The sequence below is a fragment of the Podarcis bocagei genome (assembly GCF_964188305.1).
Source record: "Podarcis bocagei genome assembly, chromosome: 11".
NCBI classification, from domain to species: Eukaryota; Metazoa; Chordata; class Lepidosauria; order Squamata; family Lacertidae; genus Podarcis; species Podarcis bocagei.
The window spans coordinates 17,387,471-17,399,831 of record NC_138136.1 but is presented as its reverse complement, the minus strand read 5'-3'; the positions used below and the strand labels follow the sequence as shown (position 1 = coordinate 17,399,831).

General features: G+C 42.5%; 1 protein-coding gene across 5 annotated transcripts in view; it reads left to right on the top strand.

Moving 5' to 3' along the window:
• The window catches only part of PRDM6 (PR/SET domain 6), a 130,327-nt gene that overhangs the window by 95,634 nt on the left and 22,332 nt on the right, over positions 1–12,361 (top strand). For all 5 annotated transcript variants that reach the window (XM_081213723.1, XM_081213726.1, XM_081213727.1 and 2 more), the window contains 2 exons: positions 3,760–3,884; positions 10,677–11,019. In XM_081213723.1, the coding sequence (XP_081069849.1) occupies positions 3,760–3,884; positions 10,677–11,019 (468 nt within the window). The remainder of the gene's footprint in view (positions 1–3,759; positions 3,885–10,676; positions 11,020–12,361) is intronic.

Below are 12,361 nucleotides of genomic sequence, written 5' to 3'. Positions count from 1 at the left end.
GCTCCCGGCCTATAGAGTGAGATGAGCGCACAACCCTAGAGTCTGGCAAGACTGGTCCTTACGGGCAGGGGTACCTTTACCTTTTTATGTTTATCCACGAGGCCTGTATATGCTCATCCATGTGACACTTCTGGCTACCAAAAAGGATGCATGTGTAAAGTTGTCCTTTCCATTGAAGGACCCACAGACAGCCCTTGCGGACAAGGGAGGTATTTACATCCATTTACACCACTATGTCTGCAGCAAATCACTGGATCACTATGTGTGTGCATATTTGCGTACATGCAGATTAAAATCTCAAGCAAAATGAGACCATGAGAAAGTCATTACACATCTGTCAATATTAAGTGGATTTTACAATTCTCCTTTCATGATGGAGCTGTTCCTTAGAGTTCCCTCTGTTGATCTGTTTTCGATTACTTTAGATCTTTTAAAAATGAACTACAAAAACACAATTAAAAAAACAACAATTGGCATCTATCACCAGGGACCACGTCCAAGTGTAAGAAAATAGAAAAGTTGGACACTGAAAAACCGTCTTAATTTTTTATTGTGCATGGACGTCTTCCTCACTGAAAGTCAGCTGTTTCAAATTCATTCTGTTATGATTTGTAATATCTAAATGGAATTTTCTTCAAAGCACTCTTGATTGATTGACCCTTAGCTGAACGTTTTGTTTTTATTTTGAAGCTGACAATAATGTTTGTTGGCATGTGTTCTGCTTCAACTGCGTTGGGACGCCACAAAGCTATCTTTATGAGTCATCCAACCACAATACTAAATACATGTCAGCAAAGGAAATATTATCCGAAAGAGGAAAAATCCCTTTGATGTACTTCAGCATGCAGAGATTTCTGCAAGTTTTGGAAGCTCTATATGCTTGTAAGGAATCGTGTATGCTTACACTCCCCCCCCCTTTTTTTGGCCTACTCCAAGCCTTAGAGACCACCCATTGCTTGAAAACAGTTCAGCTCTTTCAGCAGCAAAGTGTGTCATTGGGTTTTAGCACATTCATTTGCTGGGCTGCTATGTTTATGTTAGGTGAAGCCAAACAGAGAGATGAAAAGTTACAAGGGTGAAGTACAAAGTTGACTCATTTTTATTTTTTTTTAAAGTCAGGAGATGCGGGTGATTTATAGCACTGCCCCGATTTTGATTTTTATGTAATGGTGGAAAGAATTAATAAAATGTACAGCTTGGGTGGAAATAGATGGAGGGGTAGGGAGAGAGGGCAGGAAGGAGACGGAGGCAGGAGTTTTTGTCAGATATTCATAGAATGTTGGGAAAAAGCATTATGCTTAGCCAGCAGTGCCCTCCTGAGACAGGGTGGCAGTAAGCGAGGAAAATAACAAGATAAATGAAATTTTTGCAGCTGCTTGTAAAATATTGAGAATCTGCACTTTTTTATTGATCTTTATGATCCTGTTGCCAAGAGCCACTTTGCGGTGACAAAATATGTTGACAAGTGCATATCTCACTGCCATGAAAAATGTGGTTAAGGATTCTCCTTATGTCGGCAGTGTTATACAAGAAACAAATTGCACCGCTACAGCCAATTCTTTATAGAGAGGCTAAATTTAAGGCCTACCAACCCTGCACACTTTTATCTCAAACTTCAGGCTAATATTTGTAGCAATTCTTCATTGCAGAAACCAGTGGAGATTCAACTTTTTTAAAAGTCCATTTATGTCTCCACACTTTACACAAGATAATGTAAAAAATTGTCATTTCTTACTACAATGACTGTATAATTCTGGTAGGCAATATTTCAGCCAGAATGGAAAGCTTGTCTTGTATTTATTGAATTACTATCCATCTCATATAAGTATGTTTTACTTTACTATAACTGGCTTCAACGACAGCCACTCCACAGTTATTTTCATTTTTATTATTTTATCTCCTAAAAGCCTGGTCTCACATTGGTTTTACCAGCATGTGGGGTTTCATATAATTGTTAACTGATTTTTATGTATCTGATTAAACAAATTTTGAATCTCAGCTCCATTATAAGATGTTAGCTAAACAGAAATATGGATTTACTGGTGAATAGGTAAATGGGTAACTGTTACTACAACCATGGGTTTAGTGGTGAGCCATGCCTAAGCCAAGTACAGACATTAGGTGGTAATGCTAGGGAAATATACCCAGGAGTAAGCCCCACTGAAATCAGTGGGAATTTCTTCTTAGTAAATATAGATAGGATTGTACTGCATGTACTTTCATTGTGTCTATTATTTTTTACGAAGGTGTATCAAAAGCAAAATAAGATTCCTAGATTTTTTTCCTTCTTTGGACTTAGTTGGTTGTCATTTATGTTCATCCAATATTTGTGATTCTTATGAAATAGCAATGCTTCCCCTATTCATACTCTGGGGGTTGGGTGGGGAGAGATATGTTCCTTCATTCTTTTATTTACAATATTTCTATACCACCCTTCATCGAAAGATCTTAGGGCATGGGACAGTAAATCTTCAATAAAGAACAATAAATGCAATAAAAAACAGGGTACATAAACCAGCAGTAAAACAGTTAGCCATAATAAAATCAGTCACAGTTTCCAAACACCTATCTAAAAAGAACGTCAACATAGATGCCTGTTGAATTTTGGGGCAGAAGGAACTCCAAAGCCGGGGTGTCACCAAGGAGAAGGCCTGACCCAGTGTATCTGCATATTAATTTATTAAAGTTATATACCACCTTTCAAACTTAAAAGGTTCATAAAAATTCACAGTAACCACAGATATCACAAAAGGATGCAATCCTATGCATACCTACAGAAAAGAAAGTTATTGAAGTAAGCCCCACTTTGGAGCTTACTTTGAGGAAACATTCCTAGAGTGGACTTCCATTTTCTATAGAAATGTACGTTCATATTCAGCAGAGGTTAGCTAAAGCTTTGAGAAATGTATTTCTGTTCTAGGATAAAAGCAGTGTAAAGAAATGTCAAGGTTATTAGTAACATTTTTATTTTAGATCTAAATCATTTGTTTACTGTGTTAGGAACAAAGAAAACTAGCTTGTCTATGCCAGAAGTAGACTTCAGGCTTGTGGGATCTACTTTAGATTTGGGGTTCTTGTTTAGGGGTGTTGGTGTTGGTTATATTATCAGAACCCCAAGGTCCCCCAGGCATTTAAACATTTCATGGAAATGTGAAATATTCTTCCATCATGGCAATCATTTTCTCTACAAGCATATTTTAAGGATGCTATGCCAAAATTATATATTTGTATTCATCTTCATATTCAGAGTTCAGATGGCTTTTGCTTTGAAATACAATGCACTTTGTTTTTATGCTTTACATGGGCGCCACTTAGAATTCTTTCATCCATCTGTCCATTTATTCATTGTATTTGTGCATTGTCTTCTAACAAAAACAAACCAGAGCAACCTCTGCCTATGTAAAAATAAATACAAACACCATTAATACATATTAGGGTTTTAAAAAAAATGATTGGTAGTAGCTACCTTCCTCGCTTGTCACAGGCTAGCTGCTTATACCAGCTCTTTTCATACACCTAGCTACAGTTAGAACGGTTTGTGCCTTTTCTCTTCTTCCTCTCAGGACAAGTTAGTTCTTCCTTAAGCAATCTTGAGATAGTAAGTGGGGTATAGAAGGGGCCAGCTCTGCTAGAACCACTAGGATCTGTATGGAGGGCAGCTTTCACTAGGCTTTTCTCTCTCTTCCACTGATTAGTGGATGCTCCTGAAGAATTATTGCCCAACCATTCATTCTTTCTCCCTTTGCTTGTTATGACCAGGTCAAATATATTCTACAGAGCTTGCATGGATATTCCCAGGGGCACAGAGTTGTTGGTCTGGTATAATGACAGCTACACATCTTTCTTTGGAATCCCGTTACAGTGCATTGCACAAGATGAGAACTGTAAGTATCTTATTTCATCTCCGTATACGTTGGTTTCACATTTTGTCACTACAATTAGTTCTTTGTTCTCCTTAAAATATGTGCAGATTCAAATATGTGAACACTCAGTTTGCATTAAATTATTGTGAATTTTTCCAATTTAGAGATCCATTTTAAGACACTAAGAAAAAGCTCTTGACTTGGTAGGGACAGAATTGAACTAAACATAGAATCCAGGAATGAAGCTTGGGCTGTTACTCAAAATGGCACTGCTCTGAAAACTGAAACATGGAAAAGTAGTCTGTAGATTGAAATAATAGACAAAACAATTAAAGTGGCTACAGAAAAATGTTTTATGAAAATCTTTTGGAACCATGTTATGAGGGATTATTCACATCAAGCAGAGTCCTTGAGTCCAGAGCACAATGAAGGTTGTTAACCATCACTAGTTTTCCATGCCTTTGTTGAGAGCAGTGATCAGCAGAGGGTGCAGAATTTATGTCTTGGTCCAAAGTATACTAATTGCAGTATGACACATACTTCACCCTCCATATAAGATTAAAATATATTACTTTTCCCCTGTATTTCATGTAGAGTTATCACTGTCAGCATCTTTAAACCTCCACAATATGATTAGATAATTCACAAAGAATTTTTTTAAATTTTGAAACTGCTTATGGACCCACCTGTAGTGCCCCTGGGGTGAAACCCAGGCAGCAACAGGTGCAAAACAAAACAGACAGCACAATGACATGGGATTAAAATTGGCTACAACTTTTATTGCTTTCAGATATAGGTTGGCTTTGACTCACGCATTGGGTATATATCCATTTTCAGCCTCCAGATGGGTTGATGGTCATGCCTGAGATGGAGCATTATTCATGCAGGTCTACTAAGGTGGTCCTCACTAGGCTGCCCATCTGCCCCATGCTTGGCTTCTGGACAGAGACATCCACTTAGACCCCTCTAACGGGGTAACCTCTGAACTAGGGCTGGGCGATATATCAGCATCTAAAGACCACAATATGCTGATATATTATGATGTCTGGAATGTATCTTGGCTATTTCTTCCTCCCTGCCTTAGTGGAGGAAGAAGCAGCCAAGGTACATTGGCCAGCCCTACACAGTGTACGAGTCCCAATGGCTTGTGCTCAGCTGGGAAGAAGGGACTCCACCCCAGCTGAGCGGTTCAAGGAGGCTCTGGTGAGGCATTGGGGTGCCCTCAAAGTAGGCCTGGGTGATAGATCAATGTATCACCCAGGAGCGGTATGAGGGGCAGACCATGATGACAGCTTCACTCAGCGGTACATCGGTGGTGAAACTCCCACCACTCTTGAGTCCTTCTACCTCCAGTGCCCGGCAGGTTGAGGGCGAAACAAGCTTGGGAGTGGTGGCAGTTTCACCTGTGATATACCATTGATGAGACTGCCATCGCACTCTGCCCTCATACTGGCCGAGGGAGAAACAAGCTGCATCAGTGAGAAGAAGAGTTTGGATTTGATATTTCACTCCCTTTAAGGAGTCTCAAAGCGGCTAATATTCTGCTTTCCCTTCCTCCCCCACAACAAACACTCTGTGAGGTGAGTGGGGCTGAGAGACTTCAAAGAAGTGGGACTGGCCCAAGGTCACCCAGCAGCTGCATGTGGAGCAGCGGAGACGCAAACCCGGTTCCCCAGATTACGAGACTAACACTCTTAAGCACTACACCACACTGGCTCTCCAATGGTGAGGTGCCAATACAGCTTGTTCCTCCCTCCACTTCTTTAAACTGCTTGGCCGAGGTGCGTGCTGCTGCCCTTGCCTCAGCCAAGCAGTTTATGGAGCCCCCAACCTGCCAGTGGTGAGGGTGGGGGTTCCATTAAAGTGCTCTCCCTCCCCAGCTGAGAGAGCCCTGATCCCACTCCTGCTTACACAGAAGTAGGAGTAGGAGTGGGAACGCGACTGCTCAGCTGGGAGGTGCAGGTTCTGTTACACTTCTCCATTGAGGGGCACAGATGCACGCCTCTCAATGGAGAAGTTCAAAGGAGCTCCCACGAGCCAGCTGTGAGGCGTGGGCTCCAGTGAAGGCAGCCTTGCTTGGCTACCGCCTGGCTGCCTTTGTCTGGGAGGGTGGGCTGGCTTAGGAGCCGACTCCCAGTGGAAGGCAGCTGGGACCCAACGCTCGTCAGCAGCCCCTCTCTGCAAGGCACAGATAGGGTGGCTTTGCAACGTGCCCACACAGGTTAAGGCAGTCAAATGCAGGAGCCCGAGAGGCTCTGTGTACTTGGCTGCTGCTGCCTGGTCCATCTTTGGGGAGTGGGGAGCAAGCAGGTAAGGTAGCTCACCAGCCTCCCATACTGGCGGCAGGGACACCAGGGCAGGCGCCGCTGGCAGGGGGGAGCAGAGCCCTCCTGCTCCCAGTATAGCCTTGTCACAGGCTCCTGAATTTGCGAGCGGCAGGGACTTTAGGACTCGCTTAGCTGGGGCAGGAGCCTTTGTGTCCCCCAGCTGAGCAGCAGCATTGGCCGCAGCCCATGATGCGCTGGGGTGAATGCACCTCAGCTCCTGTCATGAGAGCTGAGGCAGTTTCACTGTGCCTTGCCGGTTGGGGCCAATGCAATTCTTTCAACATCATGGTTTATCACCAAACCACAGTGTTGAAAACCCAACATTGCCCAGCTCTACCTCAAAGGTGCCTGCCTGCCTTTGCCCAAGTGGGCAGGCTGTGTGTTTCCTCCTGGAGCAACCAACTGCCCCAAGAGGAAAGTTGCAGCCCACCCGCTCAGGCAAAGGCAATTTGAGCTGCTGATACATCGCGGCAGCTGAGGAGCCATGATGTACTGCTACCTCAAAAAGTATGAAACCAGTATTGCAATGTGAATGCCATACTGGTTTTAGACAATAAATCAGAGTACCGCCCAGCCCTTCTGTGAACACATCTGCTTGAAGCTGGGGTGATAGACCACTTCACCCTATCCAGAATTGGACTGAGGATTTCAACCAATGCCTTAATCCGCCGACTAATTTTTGCCATCTTGCCACCAAACACACCACAGTTGCAACCAATCCTCTTCCACATCGCTCAACCAGCATTCCTTTCCAGCAGGCGTCAAATGTACACCATCAGGCCTGTAAAAGTCCATACTGTCAAAAACTTCATTGCTGGGTGTGGGATAACATGGTCACCAAGGTGTTCCATTGCTCCACAACACTTATCTTCCAGAGGACATGATTAACACAGGCTGGTCCTTCCACACGCACAGCCACTGCTCACATTTTAGGAGCTCTGACCTACAATGATGGTGATTGTTGGAGACTTTTTGTGTAGTCTCTTTTCTTTTTACGTCAGAGACTAGGATAATGTTGACGCTCTTCCAGGTGGTCGGATCATTTTACCCAACTGCAGGATCAACACATCAGGGGAGCTGCATCTTGCTATTTCATGCTCCAACTTAGGGATGAGAGCATCCCAGCACATGCCATGTTGGCCCATCCATGTCATCTTGGCCCTGGCCCGGAGACCCAGCTGTGTACCCCAAGTCATTGCCCTTGCGTAGACTTTTGCTCCTTGCCCACAAATCCAGGCATTCTTGGAAGGGGCACCTGAAAGAGAAGAGTTACATGGAAAGATTAAGTGAGGGTTATCCAGGGCAAGTGTACCCTTTGTATGATTCTGAGTGCCACCTGCCTAATGCCTTTGTAAGTTCTGGCCTGAGACCCCATTCAAAGGCTGATGGGGCTGCACCTATGTGATAAGGATGCCCTGTGGATTCTCCCAGGCTCCACCCCTCAGCTTGCCCCTGATAGGACAAATTTGAACTTTGGGATTGTGGCTGGCCACCATGGTGAAGTCATTTTGCCCTCTGGGGGGAGGGCTGGCATCGCTGCCCACCTTCTGACTAGGTAAGTGGCCATTGTGTGGCATATTGGGTGGTGTCTGTCTGCTGACAGTATGCATCCATAACTAGACCAGGGACAAGACCAATTTTCAATTATTCCTTCTGCCTCCTATAGCTCCCCTGCCCCAAATTGCTCTGAAGGATTGGGTGACACTCTGGAGCAGAATTAAGGGGGAAATGGAGGACTACAGATGGCAAGGGGAATCACCAAAAATTGCCTTCTTATTCAGCTCATGGATATGACCTGTAAATTGATTCAAAGTGTAAGACCTGATCCAAATATATTTGTGTCCAGAAGCTGAAACTCTAAGCTCCCTGTGTCAGGGCTAGCCCCCTGCTGTTGGATCAGGCTTCGATGCAGAACTCTTAGATTATTAGTAGCCATGCCCTGCTGTAACTCAGCCCTTAACCTAAGCCTGAGCACAAGCAACTGAAACATGCAGTGCAGTGATGTATTCTTAATGGAAGGGCAAGCTATAACAAAACAAGAACAACTTATTTCTTGTTCCTTGCCCATATGACTGGGTTGCCCCAGCCACTCTGTGCAGCTTCCAACAAAATATAAAGGGACAAAACAGAACATCAAACAATAAAAGCTTCCTGAAACCATCCTGCCTTCAGCTGTCTACGAAAGGTCATATAATTGTTTCACTCTTTGACATCTGAAGGGAGGTGCAACTTCCAAGAAGGCCCTCTACATGGTTCCCTGTAACTTCACTTCTCAGAAGGAGGGAACCGCCAGAAGGCCCTTGGAGCTGGACCTCAGTGTCCGGGCTGAACCATGGGGGTGGAGACGCTCCTTCATGTATAGACGGCTCTATGTACGTATAGGACAGATTGCCTCCTATGTTCTGGCTAAGGAAGTGTGAAAAGAACATTGATATTATTTTACAGGAACTGATTATAGAATCATAGAATCATAGAGTTGGAAGAGACCACAAGGGCCATCGAGTCCAACCCCCCACTTCCCCACTTTTGACAGATTACATTTGAAGGCACCGAGCAGATTAAGCCTGCCAAATTGTTGACAAACAGGGTTTTGTGGGGGAACTAAAAGAAATTAATTTACCTCCAGAATCCATTCTTACCTTCATCAGGCCAACCAAAACTCCAAAATCCATGTTAATTTCATATTTTGAAGCAGGGGAGAAGAAGGGGTTTGTCTCTTGTTCTTCCTTTCCTAAATAATTAAAATAATTAAGACATGGTCAATGTGTGTTCTTGCTTGTACATTTTCTTTACATATTTGCAGCTTCACACTGGCCTTGTTATGCTGGCAGGGGATGTCATCCAGACAGGCATTACAAAATGAGTCTGTCCTTAATGCTGCCTGAGAAGTCTTGAAGATTCCCACCCCCCCCCCGCCCCCCACTTTCAGGCAGAGCAGTGGACAATTTTTTAAACAAATAAGTGTTTTAATTTTTGGAAAAGAAACCCTTCCCTGCTCTGCTTTAACAAATTATTATTATTATTATTATTATTATTATTATTATTATTATTATTATTATTATTTAACCAGAGCTCTTCAGTGAGCTGCAAGTAGCCTCACTTCTTGCAAAGCCTGGAGTAGAGAAACATAGAGACACACAGAAAAAACAGTGACGGAGCAACACAAGGCTTTGTGGTGTCTATGATCCAACTTGACAGGATTTATTGACACTGTGGTTCAGGGAATAGTAAAATTACCCCAAATTGTTATTTGGCCATAGCAAAAAGTGGTTGCGCACCCCTAATATATGGCAATTAAAAAACGACAACTCTAAGAACAGCAGCAAACAGCCGTAAAACTGGAGACTATCTCTGACTCCTGAGAAATCATTGATGCTATTCACTGTTCTCTATACCTTATACATTGTTCAAAATGTGAAACTAAGTGCAATAACATTTTGTATGGAATAAATTATAGTGAATATAAATTTGCAAAAGAAGAAATAATGAAGGATTTCCCCCTTCAAAGTAACTTTTCCTTTAAGCTAAATTTTAATGATCTTAGGGCCAAACTGGACATCACATTATTTACACAATTGTTACCTGAGTGAATATTTCTTTAAGTAACAGCAGTCATGAAATAACCTGATCTGGACTGGGACAGCTTCTAAATGGAGGGACCTTTAACCCTTTGCCCCTGAGGTGGTCCCAGTCTGAAACAACACCCTCGTGTACCTGCTACTTGCTTCCTGTTCTAGTAATGCAAAATTGAATCTCCCATCCGCTGTCAGGAAGTACAGTGCATTCTACACCTTAGAATTATGCCACCTCATTCAGCTGCATGAGTAGACCAGGCCTGAGATCATTACAGTGGTACCTTGGATCTCAAACGCCTTGGTACTCAACAACTTGGAACTCAAACACTGCAAACCTGGAAATAAGTGTTCTGGTTTGGGAACCTTTTTCGGAAGCCGAACATGCTCCATTTTGAGTGTTACACTTCTGATTTGAGTGTTATGCTGAGGTCTGTCTGTTTTTGCTATTTATTTTGCATTTTTGTGGCTTTTTTGTGACTGTGTGGATCTCAGTTCAGCTACTGTTTGATTGATTGTGTGACTGCAGTACATTGTTTATTGCTTTCATTTTATGGATCAATGGTCCCGTTAGATAGTAAAATTCATGGTAAATTGCTGTTTTAGGGGTTGTTTTTAAAAGTCTGGAATGGATTAATCCATTTTGCATTACTTTCTATGGAAAGCGCGCCTTGGTTTTGGAACGCTTTGGTTTTGGAACGGACTTCCGGAAACGGATTAAGTTTGAGAACCAAGGTACCACTGTACTAGGTTGGCCCATTTAATGTGCATCTTTAGTAATAAATGCTTGCTCTAGTCAATGGGCAGAAGGCAGATATTTCTTTAATGTTAACTCAAATTGTTTTGGTTTTTTCCCTATCTCTGAATACTTCGTTATAAGAAAAACTTTCTCTTCCCCCACCCTCTTCTCTTAGTGAATGTCCCTTCAACTGTAATGGAAGCCATGTCAAGACAAGATACCGTGCAGCCATTTAACAAAAGTAGCAAACTACCCTCTGCCACTCCACAGCGGTCCATTGTATTTCCACAGACTCCGTGTAACAGGAATTTCTCTCTTCTGGATAAATCAGGCTCTATCGAATCAGGATTTAACCAGATCAGTGTAAAAAACCAGCGAGTCCTTGCGAGCCCTACATCAACAAGCCAACTAAATTCAGAGTTCAGTGACTGGCATCTTTGGAAATGTGGGCAATGCTTTAAGACTTTCACCCAACGGATCCTCTTACAGATGCATGTGTGCACACAGAACCCTGACAGGTAAAACATGGGCACTCTTTATTTCTATATCTTCTGATAGTAAGATCCATTTCTTTTTGCTTTATCAGGCTGTTACCCTTTCCACCACCAGAGCATTATTAGGAGGAACCGGCACAATGCAATTCATCTGCTGCTGTACAAAACACATAGATAATGGTGGACATAGCTTGGCTTTATTATTTGGAAAAAAACACGGGGTACCTAAACACAGAGATAAGAGAAAATGACTAAGAATATAATCTTGGCTTGGTACATCTGTTAGAAAGGGGGAACAAAGTAGAAGGGAAATGTATGGATATCACAGATGGAAAAAAGAGGTCAAGATAATTAAAAGTCATTCTGTCTCTGAAAGATAATATAACTTGCTGCTCAGCAGCTGTCATAGTCATCTCAGGGTTCACCTATAGTGTGCAATGTGTATGAACTTAATTAAGTACTAAGAGGTAATGAATTGGAATTTTTTGCTTAGTACTATTTTTCTTCGGAGCATGCAAAGCCATAAATCGTGCAAAGCTGTCAAAAGGAAATACCTACCCCACCAGTGATGTGGAGGAAAACAGATGCCACTTATTCAATAAACTAATATCCACACAGAAGAAAAATGTTGACTAGATACCTCAGAGTCAAAGTTGGTTTGAAAGTTTGTCAATACAGAATTTTATGGCCATGAACTGAGGATGAAATTTAGCTGAACAAGTGAATTAAAATTTCAGGTACTCTGACCAGTGCCCCAGTAGAGATAATGGAACTATTATTTATAAATCAAATCTGGTTTATTTGACAATCTTGATAGCTGGCAGCACAAAAGACGAAAATCAGATTAATTCAATAAAAAGACTGCTTCTGTTTTTGTCTTTTCCTTTAGCAGCAAAGAGATGCTTTAATAAAACAACTAACACTCCCGGAATAATCATTCAGGCTGCAATCCACGAAGTATTGCTGCTGCAGGATCTCAGTGATGAAAGCGGACATTAATGGACTAGAATGGAGCTCTGGAAGACATAAGAGTTGTGCCAAAACTCTTCATCCATGTTCACGGATAAACTCAGAGCTCTACTGCAACATTTCGGGAACTGTGGAAAACATGTAACCCACTTTCATCACTCTGCATCCTCAGTACATTTCAATGCAAATTTCATGTTGGTCTTGTATCACAGTGGTGGGGCAGATTTTAGGTTTGCAGGTCTATTTCATTTTTTACTAAAACCCCAAGCTCCTCCAGCCAAGGCCAGGTGGAAAATAGTGGTTGAGCCATGCAGACTTACACTAAAAATTAAGGACTGGGGTGCTTCGGAACACATGCTCAGCTCTAGATTTGGTAACCACTACCAGAACTGGTAAT